This window comes from Ornithodoros turicata, chromosome 3 (assembly GCF_037126465.1).
Source record: "Ornithodoros turicata isolate Travis chromosome 3, ASM3712646v1, whole genome shotgun sequence".
NCBI lineage: Eukaryota > Metazoa > Arthropoda > Arachnida > Ixodida > Argasidae > Ornithodoros > Ornithodoros turicata.
The window spans coordinates 11,914,759-11,937,652 of record NC_088203.1 but is presented as its reverse complement, the minus strand read 5'-3'; the positions used below and the strand labels follow the sequence as shown (position 1 = coordinate 11,937,652).

The following is a 22,894-nucleotide window of genomic DNA, read 5'->3' as shown; positions in this document are numbered from 1 at the left end:
CACGTCCAGGTAGCAGATCAACAAGCTATTGATTCAGCCTGTCCTACATAATTTACAAGAATGGTCCTGTATAAGTGCTTTCAGGAATCTTAAATATTGTTTTTGGAGGGTGTGCGCTTTGCTGGACAAGAATAGTAAGCAACAGGACATAAGCACCATAAGTAATGAAACTGTCCTTACAGTTTGTTATACCCGTGCTACGTACCACAAAGCTCCACAGCTTTAGGTGTCAGTGTCACTTTTTCCTTCTCCTTGTACCTCATAGTATATACTCTGTATTGGATTGGTTACAATTAAAGGTACACGCTTAATAACGGAAGAATATCCTTTCGCATTTGACAATCATTCCTGCACCTCCTAAGCAGTGCTCGAGGTCAATAGTCATACACACGAAAGGAACCAGCACGAGAGAGAGGGAGAAAGAGGAGGAAAAAGAGCGCCAGTTGTAAAGAGTACAAACGCAACTGACCGAACGTAGCTCGAGGCGGTCACATTTTGAATAATTCAGCTCGGCCGAGGCAGCATGCAAAGAAGAGTGTCATAAATCTCTCTAAGAGACCCAACTCTCGTCAGCCTGTTTTCAGACTTGCAGGTCGTAAACATTGGGCATCACCTGCATAACGAACGCGGCCGAAGACCATTTGCTTCTATGCGCACCGTGTGACGACGCGTGTGGTCGGTAGGAGGCAGCACATTAACGGCGAAAAAGCGGGAGCTGAAGGGTTAACGTCGTAAAATGAAATTGCTTTCTACTGTTTGGGGTATCGTGGGACGGTGCGCTCTTGCAATGGTTGTGAGCTGACTAATTGGAGAAGGGAAACGCAGTTGGAGGTATTACGCGGACGTTCTGCGGTTACACTTCCATACAGCCCCGCAGCACCGCAGCCTTCCACGCCACGACCGGGCGTTTAAGGCGCGCTCCCTTGTGAAGTCAGCCCAAGACGCGTTACGTTCCTTGAGCAACATGCTACTGCAGGCAGACAAGCTTGGCGATACACGCGAACGTGTCCACCAATTAACCAACTATAGTGTTTGTGGACGCTGTTTTAAAACTTTTACAACCCTGGTCACCTTTACAGCATTTTCTAGTGTCTCAGCGGGTTCAGTCGATGCGAAAACGTATGATACCCAATATACCTCCAATCTGCTAAACACAGAGGCGTTGCCGACGCCCAGGAAGCAAGGAGTTCTCAACAGCTGGGGTATCTTTCCCTGTTGGAGAAGTCCGCAAGGCTTTGGGCGTAGAATTTACTTTGATCACTTTCGTCCATGTTAATTGTGTCAATGAGTTTGACTGGTAAGTTGCAGCACTGGTTGACAACTCTGGAATAGCTGAAGAACTTCTTAGAGAAAACGTTGACGGCCATTGCTTGGTGATCAAGCACGTTTGAGAGCGTCGCTCTACAGACTTCTTGGCTCTGTGCTCAGCAGCGCCAACACGTTACATGAAATTTCTTAACTGTCAACCAACCACGTAAACGATTGTAAAATTGCAAGGTCAAAAAGAAAAAGAAAGGACAACACGGTTCCACTCCAGTCAAAGAGGAAGCCCGAAGAAGCAATCCATAGTCTGTCCCACACATACTATACGCCGCACTCTGGCGTTCCCGCTCATTACAAATTGCTTAGAGGAATCACTGAGAAGTATCCCGGCGCACGTCATCAAGATAAAGGAACAATTAATTACCACCACTTTACGATCATATGCCGCAACTATCTGGTTCTTCATGAGTATACCTTGTCAGCCAATGACGCAAGCGTTACCCAAGTTTGAACGGGAAAACAAAAAGAGACGGTGCCAAGGCTCACGCATGCGGAATAATGCAGTAATGAAGGCGCAACAAGCAAGAGTGCGATGAAGGAAAAACAACAACGCATTAGAAAGGGTCGTGACCCAAAGCACGTAAGGTATTCAAGAGGAAAGTTCCACAAAGCATCGGTGCAGGAGGGACCTACAAACACATTAGCCTTGAAGGAATCTGGTGGCGGTTGTGCCAATTTCGTGCAACCGGCTCGTATGAACATGCGTCTACTTCACCTGGGGTAAAAAGGTGTTTACGATGAGTCTTCTAAAATGGTTCGTAGAAATGGAATGACCAACAGGCAAGCCCCAAGCAGCGTAACGTATTGGAAAGTTCCAATGGGGAACGACAGGGGGAGCAGCGCCCGGCAGACGGGAAAGTACCAAAGAGCAACAGCAACAACAACTTTATTTTAATTAAGAGGCTTGAGGCGCCTCATCACCATACTGGCGATACTCTACGTCTCTATCCCATTTTAAGATATAGGTCCATATATAGGATATAGGTTGTCAAGACCCATAGGAACTATACCCGTAGATCTCTACATGTTTGTTGGTAGTGTAGGTGACAGCGGCTTTGAATACCAGCCACATGAAAACTTCTAAGGCTGCCCCATGATCCATGTGTTCCATTAATAGTGCGGAGCGGATTTAAACGCAAGGTGTTTTTCTTTATTCACATCACATCACATCACATCGCAAGGTGTCGGAGGAGGGGGAGGAGGAGTGTCGTTGGGAGGAACCCGAGAGGTCTGCCTGCCTGATTAGGCGGCATGTTTCTCGGGAAGGGAAAGATGGTGGACAGGAGGAAAGGGTGAAGTGGAAGACCGAGCGGAATCCGCTCGGGGGGAGGATAGCTGCGTCCATGGGCCGACTTCAGGGGAACTGTGCCGGCATACGCCTATTACACATCTGAGGGAAACCCAGGAAAAACCCCAGACGGCACAGCCGGCCCGCGGATTCGAACCGCGGACCTCCCAGTCTCCAAGCGCACGCGTTACCGCTGCGCCACCGGAGCTGGTCGCAAGGTGTCAGGGTAGGGGTGTCGATAATTTCGACGACGTGACGTTATTTAATGTGCGGCAGAAATCTTAGAACGGTGATGGAAGCTATGGTTAGGTTAGGTTAGTTCTCGGCCAGGAACGAACACATGATCTTCGGCTCAGTAGGCCAATTCTGTTCGACCTCAGCATAATAGGTACGTAAAAGTTCTTATACGAGGGCCCCACAATAATAACGTTCAATATAATTTCATGTATCGACAGGAAGCTCTGCGGTAAGGAGATTAAACCCTCAGGATTACAGAGGTCAGGGGGACTATCCCATCAAACGCGAAGACGGCAAAGAATGATACATCAATCAACAAGACAGATCTGATATCAGAACGCTTCTGCGATGACTGTTGCTGCCGTGGGGGACTGGAACGTATTTTTCAGCTGGAAGGTATAGGAATGTCCTACCGGTCCTGGCAAATTCCAGAAGGTTGTGATGACGGCAACTGGGATTCAAGGTTAAGATGATGAATGCATCATATTGTTTCCAAGCATACACGTTTTGGAAATTGTGGTCGGAGTATACGTGGGTGTAGGGATGTCATATTGGTGAATTGATTGTGCCGTATATAGGAATTGGCAGCGTCAGTGAGGTGTGGGTCAAGTAGCAGTTCCGCTTCTCGACCTTTAGAGATGGGAAGGTGAAGTACGGGACAACAACGAATCCAAAAATCCTAACTGGTTCCATAAGTATGCTACCAAAAGCCCCGTGCACTTTAGGAGGACTGTCGAGCCGGAACGACATCAAGAAATCGTTGTATGTTATTATTGTTGTTCTTAAGTGTAGGTGTTGCATGCACTACACGTTTAGAAATCCTCTATATGATCGTGTTCAACTTAAGAAGGAACAGAAATCTAGCCCGTCAACTACATATACAGTCGGAGATAAGGAGAAGCAATAGCGCGCCAGGAGAAATACTGCAGCGACACCATGCGCTATTAGTATATAGTGGAGCTGTGGCGATGAAACTCCCCACTCTCCAAGGTCGAAAATAAAGTTGTTGTTGTTAGTGGAGCGCACTTTCTGCAGCAGCGTAGTGTCATGCGGCCAGTCTTAACAGCCAATACGGAGGCAGAGTGTGTATGATGGATTACATCATCTGGCGCAAGCAAGGAGGGTGGCCTCTCTGTGCCCAGCCATCCTATCCGCGGCGCAGTAATATTTTGAGAGCTGACGAACTAGATTTCTTCTCCTTCTTAAGTTGAACACGACTATAGTACCGTAGCTCGCTGAAGGATGCTAGATGTTCCACATGGTGCCGTCTCATCTCCAGACCATTGAAAAACGTAAACGAAACCCTTCCAATACATTGCATAAGGTTGAAAGTAGCGCGATGCATGCAGTAGCCAGAGGCAAAGTGCTGCCTGCTGTAGCAGAACCTGCGGCACAATTATCTCCGTGTGAAAGGCATTAGGGCAGAAATACGTGGGTGCCCCTTTCGTGGTACCCCTATCGTGCGCCTTCGTCCCTTTCCGGGGGCTACGGCAAGGCATAATAGCTGCACATGAGTTTCGCAAACCTCCATCATTTATATACTTCCATGCAAGCGGCTCTGCCCACCAGAGCTTCAGCCTTTCCAGCCCGAAGAATGCGCTGCAGGGTGGGGGCAAAAGAATGCCGTGGATTACTGCTGTCCACAAGGCGCGCCTTCAGTCACGGATTTGCCCCTTGCACGGGTATGGTAAGGATTTGAATGTATGTGAGTGTTTTTTTTTCTTCTTTTTTCTTCCTTTCTTATAGTTGGAAAGTTTTGCCTGTTTCGTAGGAGTCGATGCACGTATGCCTCCGGATGGCGGATTCTCTTGAGGAATACAATGTCGCCTTCTGTAAGACACTTACAACGAGAGCCGATCAGCAAGTTCCAGGTGTGGTTCAAACGGGTTTTGACAGCGTGATGTGCAGATGTGAATTGTAAACAAGTGATGCGATCTAATCAAATTATCTCACCACTCCTTTTGACGTCAAAAGGGATATGGGTCGGCTTTGATGCCTGACAGCAGTCCCACATCATCGTCATGTCTGTGCACGTATACACGTACGTGTGTGTGTGTGTGTGTGTGTGTGTGTGTGTGTGTGTGTGTGCCATACAGCATTGTTACAAATTATTTGCGTGTGTGTGTGTACACGGCTGCTCCACTTTCGCAAAATATACCTACCTCGCGGTACAACATACATATATTAGTAGAAACGATAACTCTTTGTAAGGATAATCCTATTAACGTAGGACAGCATTGAATCGACTACGGAACATTACAAACATTAAATGGAGTACAGTACAGAACTTCAAGTCGTAAAACCGTGCGTGCTTGCGTAGATGGTGTAAAATATGCGATGTGTACACGGGTAAACATCCCTAATTCGCGTGAATACACCAGGAAACGCAGAAGGAACAACAGAGTGCACCACTTGTCGTTCGCCAAAATGACGTCTTCCACATGTAACGTGTGCCGCGGATTATTGGTAGCAACGTGATCGAGATTAGAAGAGAGAATAAATCAGCGAATGAGCGATCGGGCAGGAGGACCCTATACAACAGATATGCTTGCGAAATGATAAAGTACCCATCGAAAACAATCGGACGGCTGAGCGTGGCGGCGGCGTGTTGATGCCGCACTCATGCGAACCTGTTGTCTCGCTCTTTGTTTCTGAGGCCTTTGTTAGGGGACGCCACTGTTGAGTAATAAACTTGTCGCGATTGCAGATTCCACGCGCGTCGCGAGGTAATACAACGTCTTCCAATTTATATGGAGGTGTTGAGATCAGCGGTGTGGTATCCTTGTAGTGGAAGAGAGGCTCGATCGCTCTGACCCTGCAGTTTGAATATAAAATAATAGTGGTGGTAACAAGGCGCGCTGTTCTCAGTTGCTGGCTGCGAGGGTTCACCGATGCTTTAGTGAGAAATCCATGCTATGGTGCTGCACGCGTGACCTTACAGGGTGTTGAGCTGAAACTTACATAAGTGCGTGCTCGGAGCGCCATACGTGAGGGAAGGATTAATACATCGTAAGCGGAAGCTGTCTGCTACTATTGGTCTTGGTCTGTCTCCTAGTTCTGTAGGCTATTAAGTCCGTTACATTGTGTCTAGAGCATATACTGTTTAAAGCATGACAGAATTATGCAACTGCGGTATTTGTACAGGATGGAAGCTTAGACAAAATGTATTGAGCTGTACAGAGAGGTGACGATCTAGGTTGAACCAGCACAAGCTCTCGGAACAGAAATGATAAGTGTGATGTAAGAGTCATGTAGCCGTGAATTTTAACATTATAAGTTGAGGCTACCGCTCGCATTCGCTGGAACAAACGTTCCTTTACCGCTTCTACGCTGTGGTTTGATGTTCTTGCGAGCGATAGTGTCATCACCACCACCTCCGCAGACCCATCGTCACCACCATCGTGGCAGCAACGCGCAAAAGCAACGAACGCCACGTAAGCCCTGAAACCCTGATGTTCATCAGGTATCGCCGACGAGTAACTGTTCGAGCTCTTAACCTGGCTCTCACCCAAAAGCCCTAATACACCTCTGTCTTGCCTTTCTTCAACTCGCCTGCTGATTCGTTCCTTCATCTTAACATCTCATCTAGCTAAATGTGTACTTTATCTGGACTACCGCTTTTTCCACCATCACCATCAGTTCCATCATCCATCGCTATCACCACCACCGGCCATCAACAACCAGCCGGGCCATGTCGTCTTCACGTTTATACGTTACATCCCATACTTTATGCAACTGCCATATGTTCCCCTTTATGCATCTACCTTCTGCAGAGCTCTAAAACATCAAAATGCAAAGATTCCTCTACCGAGGCCCGGTAAAACGATTTCTGGCGCACACCATCGACCAGCTGCACATCAAAGCATTCCCATACCATCACACACACACACACCATGTCCCGTGTTCCCCTGAAACACAAACCGGAGCGCCATCACGTGCTTCTTTTCAAAAATCAACCCGCCAGCAGCAGCGGCAGCCGCACGGAACAGCAGGCCAACGAATATCATCAGGAAGCCCCGTCCGTCCGTCCTACTGACTTCCTGCGCATTGTCGATCATCCAACCGGGGACGTACGCGCGGCCTACTGTTATGGCAGGGAGTTTACGCGCGTGCGTTCAGCCTGCAATGTTGGCCCAGCTGGACTGAATAGAAACACGGCCCCCCGGAAAACGCTAATTCTGAGGACAGCATTCTCTTCTGCTGGGCCTGCATGCTTAAGGGGGCTAATGGTTGTAGCAGAACAGCGTAAAGGGTCAGTCGCCGATCAGTTCCACTGCCAGATGTCCCCCGTCGAAAGGGAGAATGTGAAAGTGTCATTAGTGTCGTCTTTCGTCTTGGGGTCTGCTTCGGTCTTCTCAGCATTGTTGCGGAGATTTTTATTTGTTCCGCGAAGAAAACGTTGGTATTATGCGTGCGCTGGGAAGACTCGTGGGATGCTAGTGAATGAGAGCAATGTGGCCGTCTGGAAAAACGGGGCAGAATGTTGTTTTTGTTGTTCTCACGTTATATATGCTACACGCCTCGGAAAGACGGGTCGTGTTGCAAGACCAAGAAAAAAAAAAACTTGATTCTGCGCGTTGAACTTACTGATTTCTGAAAGGCGCCTCGCACAAATGACTACAGTCATAGCAGGACGCCCTGCAAGACACGCACGACCCCATGCGAACTCTTATGCTGAGCGATTCAGAAGGAAGGAAGTCGGTCTTCCGAAAGTCGTAACATTATGGCTTAAATCACCAGCGGATTAGCTTAAATCAGAAGCGGTACCTTCTGGTGCAGAGCAGTTTGCTCTGCGTTTCCATCACTAACCCGTTTCGTCTACGGCCAACGTTTCGTCTACGTTTCGTCTACGTTTCGTCTACGGCCAACATACGTTGATCGGAAACGTCGTTGTTGTTGCAGTATGCCTGTATCTCTTCAGCATTGTCCTTGACTAGAATCCCGACCAATATGTATGGACGTAAACAAAGTCTCGGCGATTGCCCCTGATCGGGCCTCCAGAGAAGTCCCTAGAACAGGACCCCAAGGTCGTTAAGAGAAGAATTTTTGTGTCGCTAATGAGAAATCCCTGGCCACGCCTACCCGAACGGATTCTAATTTATGACTCCCCGCAGTATAAGCAGCGCTGACCAATCTGGGTTTTTAATGAAACGTCGGTAAAAGAACTACATTTGTCTTGCGTCAAGTCTCTCAGCGCAAGTGGTCGGCTGAATAAGGCGGCATATGCGATAGGTATTGGGCTTCAAGGGAAACAGGTGTCGCTGTAATTCGAATTAATCAGCTAATGTGACACCTAAGGTATTTCGCAACAAGTGATACCGGGAAAGGTTCACACGATAAATTACGTCGGGAATCCGAAAGGCCGCATACAAAGCACGTGCAAGTCGGTGCTGGCATGTACACAGACATATCTGTCACATAAGATAAGCGTCCACTGCTTATAGCTAGTTTTTTTTTTTTTTTTTGACTGGTTGGAACCTTGCGCGAGACACGCGAAACAGCGTTGGCGCCTTGCTGCAAGATCTGAAGTGCCGGAAGTTTACCATTTATATTCCTTGGGGGACTTATCTGACTTGACTTCGTCGTCTCAAAGTCTCGCATACTCGCACGTTCATATTTTCACTCTTTCGTTAAATTTTCTCTGTATCTTAGTTATTTCTTCTTGAATCCCAAGCGATCACTGAGCAGCCAGATTCGAGTGTTATGAAGTAAACGAATTCGTATTTTTCCTCGCGGAGTGGAAGATTGCGTTACCTTGACACAAGCATGAAAGGAAAGCAATTCATCCGTTGCTTCGTTCGTGATTTATGATTGATAGAAAAAAACGCAATTTACGCCTTCTCGGATTCCCACCTCCTCAACATGGCCTGTAATTCGAAGCGGGCTCTCATTGGAGATGGGCTCTCAATATTCATTCAAGAAGTTCTTGGAGTTCCTTGCGTTTTGTCTTCCATTTCTCTGCTCTGAATGTTCACAACTTCAGTCGATTGTACCGTGCCTTTACCCTTTTTTATTGCTCACAACTACAGTGATTGATCGATTGCTTTTATGAAAGAGAGAATGAAGTGTCCACCGAAGTGTGAGAGTGGCTCGCAAACACCTACGGATGCCCAACGTCACGTTTCCATGCGAACCAATGTTCTCGTCCACATAGAATGAGAGTCATCTCATACCGTACAGAGAGCAACCAGTACCTGACCCGTGACGTCAGGGCAGACACCAATCACGGAACGCAATATAGACGCGTCATCGCTTTCATTCGCATGCGAGAAAGCACGTGCGAAGCCTTCTGCTACCGATGCTTCGGTCGTCCGTTTTCCACCAAGTCTAAGGTCCATCATGCGTGACACGGTGAAAATCTAAGAGACCCATATTTGTCACTCTCAAGTCACGGTGAAATACAGACAAACTCCGTTTGAGCTTCTTATTCGTTCGATAAAAAACGGTAGGCTGAACGACAATTCCTGTTCCACGCTTAGTCAGGTCGATTATCTTTAAATTCAACGACGCTCCTTTAGAACCATAACCCTAAACGACTTAACTCTTTCTACGCTGACCGTATCGCCAAAACACGCAGCGCCTGTCAGACCGTCAGGCTAGAAAGCGGCCGGTTTGCACGGTCCATTACCCTTGGCACGCCGCTGCAGCGACACCATGCGGTCTAGCGAAATTCGATCACGTTAAAAACAAAAAGAAAACAAAAAGCGAGAGTTAGAAAGGACCATGGTCGTCCATCACACATGTGATGGCGGCAACGCTTTTCTTGTTCTCGTGGTGATGACGGTGGTGGCCTACCAGCTTTGACGTCGAGCTCGGCTCTGCGATAGGTCTGCACGCAGTCTACGGAGCATGAAAGCATGTGATTTTTTTTTTAAAGTTACAGCCTCGCAAAATTATGGCTAAGAAATAGGGAAGAGAGGATGATTACGAATGTCTGTCCGAGAAGGAAGTGCTTGCAGAAGAAACGACTCGATGATGTGCCGCAGGCATGAAGCTGTTTCGAAATCAGTACGGTTTGCGTCATCCCGCTTATTAAGGGGCATTGCAAATAGAAACAAATATATGAAGTGAACATGAAGGAGGAAATATGTCATATACTTTGTGGCTCGACACTCCAAGGCACAACGGTCAGCGTGTGATATGAAATGATCAGGTCCAAATGATCCAGTCCTTATAGGCATGACAAAGTTTTGTTGGACGCGTAACACTCATAGCAGTAAGGCAACAGTCACCGCATGAACCGCTCATGACCAGATAATGTCATTGCACAAAGTATAAATGTCACAATATGAGCCGAGTTTATATAAAGTGTGTAAAAGAGACCCATGTCCCTCGGAAGGCCCAGGAATTAAAAAACAGTGCTTGACGGGTGCTGCATGATATTGGGTCAGGCACCCTGATGGTGCCAACGCGAACGGTGCCCGGTGTTCACCCGGTCTCGAAAACACCCCTCGCATTACGGTACACGCTTCCACGAGCAGGAGCTCGCACGGCCCGCTTGCACGAACGCTAAGGAAATTCCTCAGTGCCCACCTCAGTCGCTTATTTGGTAGTGCTCGCTCCACGCGTGAGCAGCGTTGCAAGACTCTAGCGCGTGCAAGAAGCACTGCCCAAGCTACAGAGGACACCACTAAGGGATCTCCTCAACGTGCGTGCAAGTGGGCCCATGACACGGCTTATCGATCGTCTGTACAGGGTTTCTGTGCGAAAAGGATGTTCGACAATGAGCGAATCAATGCTGCCAACACTGCCCTCTGGTACCCGTGAGCAGCGGAACCATACAGGGCGAAAACCTTTCGAAGCAGGTTTGATAATACAAACACCAGTTGAAGACCGCATGCTGAGAAAACCGGAGTTCCATGTTCACATTCCTCGCGTCCATTCCTATATTTCATTGTATACGAGAAGACGGACGCGCAACACGACAATGGCCAGGAGGAATTCAACTGGAACTCCCCTATTGTTTCAAACCGGTCCTTTCACTTTCGACCGGCCATGTGGTAAAATAATATGCACTGGAAACGCGGCATAACCCTAACCCGAAAGGAGGGGGAGGGGGGGGAGGACCTGAAATAGACGCAGCGGAAGCCAACATCCGTAGAGGGGCAGAAGTCGATGGGTTAAACGATCGCAACACGTCGCGGCACAAGGACCATTGTGCTGAAGAGCGCATCAAACCGCGCCGGTGCCGCCCCAACGGGTAACAGGAGACGTTAAAGAACACTTCCTGACACGCAGTGAAAGTAGTCATCGTTCGATGTCATCCGCTATTCGCCGGGCGTTAGCACGACCTGCGCGGAGGATGCAAAACCGAAGAGCTTGAGGCGGCAGTTTGACATTAAGCGTTCATGTGGGTGTCTGGAGTGGGGTGATGAGTGCACACGGCGAGGTTATCCTGCAGAAAAGTGGCGAGAGCGTGTTCTTCGAGAGCTGACGAAGCTGAGATGGAACGGTATATGGTAGCGGGTTGTGTTGATCAAGTGTCTCATCCAGTTGTGGGATTACTGACTCACCGGTCTTGAGGTGTAAGTGTAAAGTGGTGTGACAGGAACGTTTCTTACCTGGAAAGAACAAAAATGATAAGTTTAGTTGAGATGTACGAAACAGGGAATATGTCATACATACAGGACTCAAGGACAATATATTGCATCATCAGTAACGTGATAGCGTGCGTGTATATTTTACATCTCAGATAAGCAAGAACTCCTCTCGGACTTCCGCCCTCGCTCAAAGAACAACACAAATGGCATGCCCGCACTCCGTGATACATTTCTCCGCTGCACGAGTCGTGTAACAAGACCACGACGATATTGTACTGAGACCCGAGAGCGCGATGCATTCCAACACGCCTTCCGTGAAATCGATAGACGAAACATTAGACGTTACAAGACGTCAAGACAACAATCCACAGCAAAAGGCGACCTCCTGATGCCGCAGTCTCCATTTTCGTCCAGCTGTACTCCACAGATTAAGATAGCGCGAGACGCCTGTCGCTATACTTCCGAGCTTTCAAACTCAGCAATGTCCACAACGAACGGTCTGTGCTTATCTGTCTTAATGGCACCATTCGGTTCGGTGGTATGTCTTGGCCCGTACGGGGGACGGGCTCCCAAACTCGTGTTCTGTCGTTAGTCGGGGCAGATTACGCCTCCGAAATGTCACCCTTGTCTTTGCGGGTCACGGAACGTTGAAATGGCCTTCAGCAGGGAAGCAAGTCTTGGAGGAAATATGATAAACGCTGAAAAAAGCGGGCAGTCTGAAGGGAGGGAAAGACTGGTGCCGTCTGGCGGCCGTTCCGAGCCATTACCCAAGGTAAGTCCGCGCTTAATACCCTAACGGTTGTTATGTTTTATTCACATTTTGTTAGGGGATATAGCAGGTATCTGCCAGTACCGTTGGAAGACTGGTATTTTTAGCAGGCTGCATCGTATAATGGTATTCTGGAACGGTTACTGGACAGGCGGAAGACGATGTGTGGTCCCTATCTGCTGAAGCTCGCGGTATTAAACAGGGCCGCATCAAGAACTATAGTGTCACCAGGGGTAAAGAGACAACAAGAATGAGACAAGAAGAAGCTTGGGCCTCTTGGGCATATCGTGGGTTGTTTACACGCTAGAGCTGCTTGACCCTACTCCACTAGACGGGGATTAATATGATTTGATGAGTTAGCATGACAGGCACGCTAAAGTAGCGGGTCAAATGCAAAGAGTCCGTCAAGTAGGCATGTGGCCGTCACAGGAAAATTCATTAGTGGTCGAACAGCCCAGAGACAACGACAGAGAGAGAGACGCGCTTATCGCACAGCCTTATAAGGCTACCTCTAAGCTACCTCTAGGCTACCTTGCGGTTCCTGTTATCCCTCTTCCTCGTGACTGTGAGGTGATTCTTTCAACGATCCTGCTGGAATACTATAGAATATCCTCGCATTGCGGGCCATCGCTTCTTTAATAAGACGCTACTGCAGTTCCACGATCCGACCCAAGGGATCTCGACAAACATTTCGATGGAAACATGCACGCCATCAAGTAGCATACTCTCGCAAACAGTCCTCTCTCTTTATTCCAGCATCCCTCTGTTTCTTGTTTCTCGTCAAGAAGAAACACGCCAATCCACATCCCCCGAAGCAGTACCTCTCGTCACCCGTGCAAAGAAAAAGCGATCAGTGCATGCACACATCAACAGATACACACGCACATCTAACACCGGCCACGCTGCACACAGGACACACCCCTGGCGGTCTTTTATTTCTTATTTTCGCGCATAATGTTTGCCAACAGCACTCGTCAAGCACGCCATGCGCGAATTCTCCGTCTGTCAGTTCGACGACCCGCTCGCTATACAACGCGAGCAAACGTCTCGAAGAAGGAGAAACAGAATAGAAAGGACCAACTAATGTTCTTACACGTGTTGCCAAACGTAACATCGCGCATTCTTCCACTTCGTGCTCGATGCAACGTGACCCAGTTTGAGGTATTTCAAAAGACTGTGTCTTTTTCTTTTCTTTTTATTCCAATGTCGTTCTCTATTTTTATATATGTAAGACGAAAAAAGAAGTCGGTGACGCGTGACAATGACATACGCGTTTGTCTTCGATGTGTTTTCGCCGCTCGTTCCCGTTTCTTTTTTTTTTTTTTTTTTGTTCGGGGCCGTCCAGCTTGTTGAAGGGACGCCAAATCGTGTGCATGTTTGGGACCGTTCCGTGCCTTCGTGGGGTCCTTGTCGTCGTTTCGGTTCGTTTCTGGGGTATGGCAAACGTTCCATTTTGCAAGAAAGGGAAGGGAGTGACGACGAAGAAAGCTGGGTGGCTCTAGTGCCTTGTGAGGACATGCAGGTATTGCCTCCTCGGCGGGGTCATCGAGGACGAGTAATGGGAAATGCGCGATTGAACTCTTATTAATAGATAACGAGGAAAGCTGAAAGCTCGTCACGATCGAGTGAGAGAGATCGCGTCTGGAAGTTCGAGAACTTGAATTTAAGAAGTCCGTAGAAGAGACATGTCCTGAGCAAGAGTCCGCGTAGATTGGTAGAAGCGATAGGGAAGCTTCAGCAATACAGCTTGCCGTTTCAGAAAAGTCCTTGAACATGATGTGTTGTCTGCTGATATTACAAGTGTGACTAAGACATTGTCTTGGGTAGACGAACAGCATGTTGCGGAAACTATGAAATATCCGCTCTGCAGAGAAAATATGTGACTGAAGCTACGCTGCTCTGTAATCACCACCGTGTTTATCATGGGGAGGAAACAGATACACACCCGCTCTCCACAGTGGACATATAAACACTACTTTATACTAAAAACAAGTGAAAACTAACATATACAGTGAAAGAGAGAGGGAAAGTCTTCAACTTCCAGAAAGACAGGGAGCTCATCTCTCGCCTTCGGGGTTCCCCACACGCGGGTGTCCCGCTGTCCCTGCCCTCAGGGCACGTATACCAAACCCCCCGGGCTGAAACACTTCCCGGAACAGTTCCACGACATGTCCCCTTGTCCGCTCCGCCAAAGGGCACAGTGATGGCGAACACTCTGAATGCTGCAACACAGCACGTTGTCTTTGGAGACTCAGATCTCGCTCATTATCGCCTTACAGTGCAGGCCCTCAGTGTCACGATAAGGTCTTCGTGCAACCACGAGATGATTGTAGTGCGACCCTACGACCATCTTCTTGGACCAGTGCGGCATTCAGACATCCGTTACGTGATTTAGATACAGACGTTTGTATGCTCATCGCAACATAACCCGAAGTCATCAACAAGGCATCCACTTTACAAGCGGGACGACCCCCTATTGGCGCAACCGTCAAAAGCACCGCCTTCGATCTATCCACTCTTAAACACACCCATTAGCTCCTAAATTCCAATCTCGCTCCTTGTCGATAACAGCCTGATTACCCAATCCATCAGTGCCAGGAGTGATGCGCTCTCAACGCGATAACCTCCTCTGAAGGCACCACAAGGACCTCGCTTGCACCTGCTAGCACCCAGCGCGTATCAAGCGCACGCAACGGTCGCCGCACTGTCCCTCTTATCGTGTAATCTGGATCACGTAAATGCAAACGTAACAGACGAATCAATCTCTATGGAACACGCCTCTTCCGATGAATCGAACAGCACCCGCATTTCTGTCTGAGGCGCACTCTATACTTAGCAGTTCCCTATTGCCTCGTCCTCGAATCCTCGCGTGTCCTTCTGTAAACTCCGTGACACCACCGGCCATCGAATATGAAGGCGCCTTCTAAACAAAATGGCGGGAAAACTGTGTTGGATTATAACGGAGCACTTTCGATGGAAGGCTGCTGGGAAGGCCGTCACGGACATCTGAAGCTGTGTATACAGTAAGAAGACGTCTATGGGTCAGGGTACGCGGAAAGGCTTCTTGCACGAGAATGGCAAATGTGCTGTACCAATACCTATGCACAAGGTGAGGCATTACTGCTAACTACTGTACAGACGGATGAGATGTTTGTGACATTCGTGAAAACAAAGCCTAAACATGAGATACAAGTATGATGCAACTTGGGACGATAAAGGAACATGGTTGTCAGCGATGTCCTCCCACAACTCTGATATCGGTGCACGTCTCGTTTAAATGATTCTACTTTGAACGTCATGAAAGCCAGTGAATAGAGGCGAGCACAGCAGGCAGGAGTTGACGGGACACATGCTGGACTTCCGAACTCCTTCTTGTCCAACTGGTCTTCAACTGGTCGCGTCGACTCATCTCTGTCGTGCTAGAGTCTTTTCGGTGGTTTTCATGCAGTCCAATTATGTACGAACTAACCCAGCAAGCTTTAGCCGGACTGAGCATACCGCCAGGCAGGCACGCAGACAAACCGCTCGGAAATACCACGCTACCGCCACCACCTGAACGACACTGAGGAACAAAATTTCGGTTATCGACTGTTAATGCTGTCCTGTGAAGTTGACATGTACCTGAGGTAGCACGGATTTAGATCAGGACGGAAAGGAGAGGCACGCGCCGAAGTTTTCAATCTATATGTCCCGCGTTTAGCTAAACGATCAAGCAGAAAACGCAGGAAAGCATTGAAAAAAAGAAAAAAGAAAAGGCCATAGTGTGGACCAACAGTTCGAAACGGAGCAAAATGCGCGCACAACAATAAGTAACCAAGGAGAATAATAGAATAATCATGACTGCGACTAATCAGTGAAAGGACAAGGTCTATGCTGTTCCTCAACGGCAACATCCTGGACACAGGAGTGAAAGTCATGGACTTGCATTATTATAACAGAACCAATTTGCAATCTCCTACGAGGCGACTGTACGTCTGGTCACGGTCCCTGCGAGAGAAGAACCAATAAAAACCACTCGTGCAAGAACGCTCTCTCAGGAACCTGGCTCCAAGTATGCCGGAGTAGACAAACTCGCTTTTATCGCCAACTACTTATATTCAGAAAGATCTCTCCGCGTTACGGTTGTTTGGCGTAATATATCAAAAGGAGGGGTCCTTCTCAAGGTCGCACGGGGGTCTGGGGAGAACAATAGCGGGGTGAACGGCTCGGTTGCCTGGTGGTTTACCGGATGCCAGCTGGTGGTGGTGCTGGGTGCCTGCCGGAAAGGGGGCGGGAAGAGATTGTTGTGGGGGGGCAGGCCGAGATCCGGTTAGTTCATACACACTACATCAGCTGTGGAGGAGTATAGATGTCGATCGTCACGACGTCTGTCGGATGTCTAAACCGAGAAGAAGTGTTCTGGTGGCCCCGAGGGAGACGCGAATAATAGGGTGGCTGTAGGTAGATTCGGATTCAGGAGTGAGTGGCATCCTCGTTGGGTGTGTCCTTTGTACTAGACGGAGGTGCTTGGAGTCGTGGTTGAGTCAGTCACGTTTGCAGTGCGTAAGCGTTGTCGTGCCTTGGAGGATACAGAAACGTCTTACTCGTTTGTACTTTATGCCTGGGGTGGCAGGAGCAGATCCGGATGCAAAGAGCAGAAGATTCCAGAGAAGAGATCCATATTACAACCCGCTGACACTCATAGGAAGAAGAGCCCCCATTCGGCTAATTCTATTAATTCGGTTCTCTATGTCATTTCCGTTTTGTCATCAACCTCGGCACCGGTCTTCCTCAAGCACTCGCACTCAAGGTCTTCCTTCTTTAAGGGCAGCCGTAATCTTTTTCCTGTTTCTAGCGGTGATCCGGATGATCTCGACTGCATTTTTAATAGCTGCACGTTGTTTAATGCAATACCAAAGCTTTCGATTCAATTTGTAACTGTTGCTGTGCTGAGTCCTCTATGACACGACTGTCACGTCCTTGTCGACGGCCAGTGTGGTCTTGATGGACGAAGTGGAAGAAAGGAACAACGGTGGACAAAGAGTACGGCGTACTACCAAAGTGTCACCGAAAACTCATAATGGCCCTGTAAAAACTGCACAATAAAGGCCCGTTTTGAACGACACGAGTGTGGTATAATATGTAATAGATGGAAAGAAAAGAAGTGCATACAATGCAACAGCACGAAACCTAACACAATATAGCAAGAGTAAGAACCGGACGCTATACGCGAGCCCAGCCAAACGAGCGCGCCGTGAACTTTCTCCCGCAACTTAAACCTGCGCTGACCTCGCAGTGAACGTTACAATAAATGACCGACCGTTGAACACACAACAACGGCGCTGCGTGCTACGATCGAGAATCAGTTTTCGACGAAGCGATAACAACAAAGAGGAAAGGAAGGCTATTACGGCACTCGGAACAGGAACGAAATACCGGTATCGCCAAATTACGGGGCCTATTAACTTTCGCTCAGCAGGAGGACATAGCACGAGCGGCACGTAGTCAGGGAACCCATCACTTGGCAGCACGCACACGAGCAGGGGGTGAGGTTCCCCCCCCCCTCCCGCCTGGACCGAGCGAGCCCAGTGAATCCATAGGAGGCCTTTCGGAAGGGGACGTATTTCTCATAGTGCAGTGTATGTTTATAAACGGTTGCGAAAGCCAGGGGGCCCCACATCTAGAGCATATCCCATTGCGTGCATCTATGCTCACAAAGAGTGCGCCCGTGCCATCCTATAAATCATACAGAATTATCCGCACATCTCTGCAGCATCTCTGATGAGCGTGTGGGGTTTAAGGTGGGTCGTGCTCTTTTAAGAGAAAGTTTTGTAACGTGAGAGCCTCGTAAGGTGCGGCTCTTTGAAGAAGATATAGCTGCGAAAAAAAAAAAAAGATGCTCGTGAGTTTACGCAAGATTTTGGTGGTTCCGTGAGCGAAGTCACGTGCGTTGGGCAGACATGCGAGGAACATCAAAGCTACTACGGGAAGGTTGACTTTATGGATCGCCTGACTTACCAACAGCGTTGGGGTAAACGCTTGCACCATAAAGACCCACACAGTTGATGCACTCCGCACAGCGGACACAGACAGACAATGGCGGAGTATTGGCGACGCGCCCTGGTTTCGACCATCGTCGAGATAAATTCACTTATCTAATTTACGCAGTCTATCTACGCATTACGTACGTTGTGGGATTGCAATCGGCACTCATTGTATATAGCAATTTATTGTACATTGGCCAGAGGTTCATTCTAGAAAACGGTTTTACGTGCACCGTGCTAGATTCAGCTTTTCTGTACAATATATATATGGGCGGTTCACTTTCACCTATAGGGAGAGCTGGTCTAGAAGATGAAGCAATAACCAAGTCAAAGACACCTTCATATTGAATTCCGATACGAAGTGGCCGTCGAATAGGAGGTTCAAGCACCCTGAGGGTGCCGGCTTGAGCTCTAGCGTTTGGGAATGCTTCTCTGTGGGGTGCGAGAGTGGTCTTGGTGAAATAATGCGTCGTGCTTTCGGAGAATGATTTCGGTTCACTTCCCCATCACTGCCGTATCACGCGATGTTTCCCCAATGCTTACAACGAGATAACGGCAGTCTCATTGACCAGACCAAAAACCCTCGGGCACGGCTTATCTTTGTTGTGAGCCTGAAGGCTACAGGGTGCTCACGTGGACAACATCCTGTAATCATCTTAAACCAGCAACAGGGCTAACACCTACGTGGGCCATTGAACAGATAGTATTCGTTAGTTGGTTGACGTTACTTGATGGGATATGCGCAAATAACTCGACAACAGAGAACATCAACAGCCGTATAATAAATTATTAATACTGTCTCGTGAGCAGAAGGAACAATTAGACTCAGTTACACTTAAAACGTATTACCCGCATTGAAATATAACCAAATGCCACTAAAGGTTACAAGTATAGCTTTACACCAATGTCGAATTTGTAGCAACTTTGATCATACTTGGCTCCGGACTATTTTGAAGATAGTACCTATACCTATATATTGCCTATACCAAGGCCATACAATGCTATCCACAATTTCATTGTTTTTAGGTCACAGTCACGTGGCAGGACTCACCTATACGCGATTTGTAAGCAACTTTGATGTATTCGAAACATTCAAGATAAAAATCAATGCTTCTTTATATGAAGCTTGCTCCCCCCAACACAATGTGGCCTACATGCCGTACTCGGTGCCCTTGGAGACTGGAAACACGCTTCCAGTTTACAAAGCGCCTCGTCATCCTTGATGAACCACGCGAATCTATAGGAGCACTACAAGGTTCACGTTACACGGCGTTGCCTGTAAAAATAGCTCAACCGTCAATCGCTGCACTGACACAAAAGGACGCTCTCGATCAACTTGCGGCGAGCGGTTAACGGACGCTTAAATTATGGAATGGCGGAGACAAAGCACGAAGCGTTGCGAACTGGCAAAGTGAGAGGTGAGACAGATCCTTCATGGGTGTTTTGTACAGAGGCAAGGGCACGTTACTTTAAAGGGACTATCGCATCCGGAAACGTGGGCACGAGACCGATACGGTAAGGAAGCTCCAGCGATAGTAGCATCATGGTGCGCTAAGCCAATGCCGGGCTGTTGCAGCAGAGTTCGCGCAGCGCCATTTTGGGCCCAAGCGGCCACGGATCCAAACAGTGGGGAGTTTCATCAGCGGGTTCTGCGTGGTGTTTGACGCGGCACGTGTCAAGGAGAACTACAAAACCTGTAGGAAATCCACAGAAAAAGCGGTCCATCTTGCCAAGTGCGAACAACTCGAGATCATGTATTTGAAAGTGCCACGTCGTCTGCTAATCTACTGCGCGTTGCATATTTTGTGGCTCTGACGTTGCTGCTCACTCGCGCCACCTGGCCCACAGAAACAGGCTCCGAGCTCGTCTGCTTGGCGTTCGCACTGAGAGAAGAAGAGATACTAAACGAGAAGTCGTCCGTAAAGAAGCCGACTTTCGCTCACCAGTGTGAGTTCTGACGCGAAATTGTCGCGTGGAAGACGGTGTTACGCTCCTGGCTCTTTCTATTGCCGCTGTAGGATGGGACAAACGCAATGCTTGCCCACATCACATTTCAAAAATGGTACTGCTCTCGCTCTAAAAACGAAGAGCAGGCCGCCACCTCTTTTTCTCCCTCCCCGGCGAACATTACAACAACCAAGAAATGATCCACAAACCGATCCCGAACTCTGATCGCGACCTGCAGACGCTCTCCACCCGCCCGCCGGACCCCCGAAGGCCCTCCAGCCGCTCCCTGATTGGCCTTGTCCGAGTGACGTGTTCTTCGATTTCCAAAGAGGGAATCCCGGCATACTCCCAACATTCGTCTCCTGCTCTTACTATGCATTCCATCGGATTGCACAGAAACTACTACACTAATTCGCGTCGGATTTTCAGCGTTATTGTCAGCGGTGACCGAGGACTAAGACGACACCATAGTTTTGGAATCAGCTGGGACGGATGCGACAGTCCCTATAAGAACGGATATTTCATTATCTTCATTTTATTATTTAAAAAAAATTAAGGCATATTTGTGTTCTATCCGAAAGATGCCGCGAAGACTCTTGTCGTTGTAGTCCCCACGCTATCTACGCAAGAACCTTCAAAGAACTCATCGAAGAACCGTTCCCCAATTTTCCGCTGAAACGGGTTTCCAATCCAATCAAATCTGCAATTAAATCTGTACAACTACAGCAGCGCGGCGTACTACTACTACACTAGCTATAGTCAGCTGGTATTGCTAAAGTAGTTAGTCGTGTACAGCGCAACAGAGGAAGAAGAGACATTGAGACTAGATCCAAAGGTTCGCTTTCAGGTTTACCGCCCTCATTCTAAAAAGGCTGAACGTTGAAATAATCGTTGTTTCCTTCCAGATCTACGTCACTGTTTGTAACATTCGATGGAAACCACAATACGTCATAGACAGCAGCCAGCCTTCTCTGTTCATGCAGTGCATACACACTGTCCTGTAACTGGCAACATCAAGGCTATAGCAGGCAGCTGAATCGCTAATTCAGATGTCTTGTCACATATCATGTCCAGCTCAACTGACGCTTGGCGAACTTCTGGGTTGATCAACATATGTGCGTGCATTACGTCAGCAGTGAAGGGCGTTCCATGGATTAACGACAGTGACGTAATTTACTCAAAGAGAGGCGATGCCAATCAGGACATTAGTGCCGCACGAAGCTTAGATTAGGCTTTCTCGACGAATGGGCCTATACGGTTCTGCGAATACGGGAGCCGTTGGTTATGCTTGGCATGCTGTTTCTCTAACACCGGGATTTCAATTACATTTTGTCGAGATGTTTTTAAAGTAATCATAACAAGAAAGTCGTGGATACGTTGCGGTTTTCTTTGAAGGCTACGTTGGTTTCCGGAAGGTTCACTGTGGTACTGACGGTGTTATTATATCACCGAGCTGTTTGCCTGTCTCCCACGGCGGGGGACTGCCGTGTCCTGGGCTGACTTCACGGGGAACTGTGCTGACATATGCCATGGGGCGCGTGCGAGGGAAAACGCTTGGGAAACGGTGCAAGGATACGAACCCGGTTCACGGGTAATAGTAATGCATTATGGTGTTAGAACAGAACAGCCTAACCCGATGGTCATCCTTAGAACCATGGCGCCTGCTTTGTCGCGGACATGTTGAACATGTGGCACAGAACATGTAACGCGGATGAATGCATTCCGTGTGTCATGCGCCGGTAACGCTATGGAGTTCAACGTTAGTTTCGTTATGTTTTCTTTCCTTTTTTAGGCTCATGACGCAGTTAGGAAAGAGTTCTGTCTCCTTCAGCAACTACACAAGGAAGCTAAACGGTGGAGTAGTTTTCAGCTGAAAGTGATTCGTAATTTGACTAATTTGACAAAATAACAGCAACAAATTTGTGGTTATCGCCGCTTATCCGGATGTTTCTCCACCTTACGTCACACGGACGCAATACAGTAATTACGCGCCATTATGTATTTGACTCGTATCTCCACTCTCTTCGGCAGCACTATCGCCATGACGTGCTGCTATATCACTACTCAGTGTTCTCACGCAGGAAGCGGAGGCGATAAAATTGTGCCGAGATTGCTAGCTCTGGCATCGAAGTGAGGGTTTGTGTGTGTGTCCCCGAGAAAAACACTGCGATTTTTTTTAACAACTTCCTGTGTTGCCCTCGCAGCACTGTCAACGCCTTGTACCTTTCCTGCGTAATCGAACCCAGCCGAATTCGATTTCCCAAATATTCAAAAATCGCCACACTAGCCTGATAGAAAGGGTAGAAAGGGTCAGTGTTCGAGTACACAGGAGAACCACCATGTCAACAGAACAAAACCAATAGAAACATGACGATGACGGTATATCAAGTATTTGGAGAATGATCATTCTTCGGTTGTAAAAAGCACTTAGCGTATACAACGCTCCAAAATCATATGAGAAATTTTGTATAAGTCAAAGGCGAAGTGTACATTACACGCAAAAATCAATCAATGAACACGTATTAAAAAATAATCGGCTGCATCTTATATTGATACTGGAATCTCAAGAAATTTTTCATTAAGTATCCACATTTTTCTCATCTCTCACGACACTGAAGCCAGAGAAAGCTGAGGAAAGAGATAATCATAGGAAAAGCAACGAAATTCGTGCACTTATATTTTCTTTAAAACGTGTTGAATTTGTTTCCTCCTCGCCTACGATTATGCTCTCACTCCTCCACACTGTGGAACGACCGACCGAAAGCGC

At 48.0% G+C, this 22,894-nt stretch overlaps 1 protein-coding gene across 4 annotated transcripts in view; it reads right to left on the bottom strand.

Moving 5' to 3' along the window:
* Positions 1-22,894, bottom strand: part of LOC135388087 (uncharacterized) — a 333,326-nt gene that overhangs the window by 50,684 nt on the left and 259,748 nt on the right. Inside the window, exon 1 of one of the 4 annotated variants that reach the window (XM_064617403.1) lies at positions 18,155-18,199. The exons of 2 other annotated variants lie outside the window; for them this stretch is intronic. In XM_064617403.1, the coding sequence (XP_064473473.1) occupies positions 18,155-18,184 (30 nt within the window). In that variant the 5' untranslated portion in view covers positions 18,185-18,199. Of the gene's footprint in view, positions 1-5,415; positions 5,488-18,154; positions 18,200-22,894 lie in introns of those variants that run through there. One more of the 4 variants, XM_064617401.1, reaches the window with a different exon arrangement.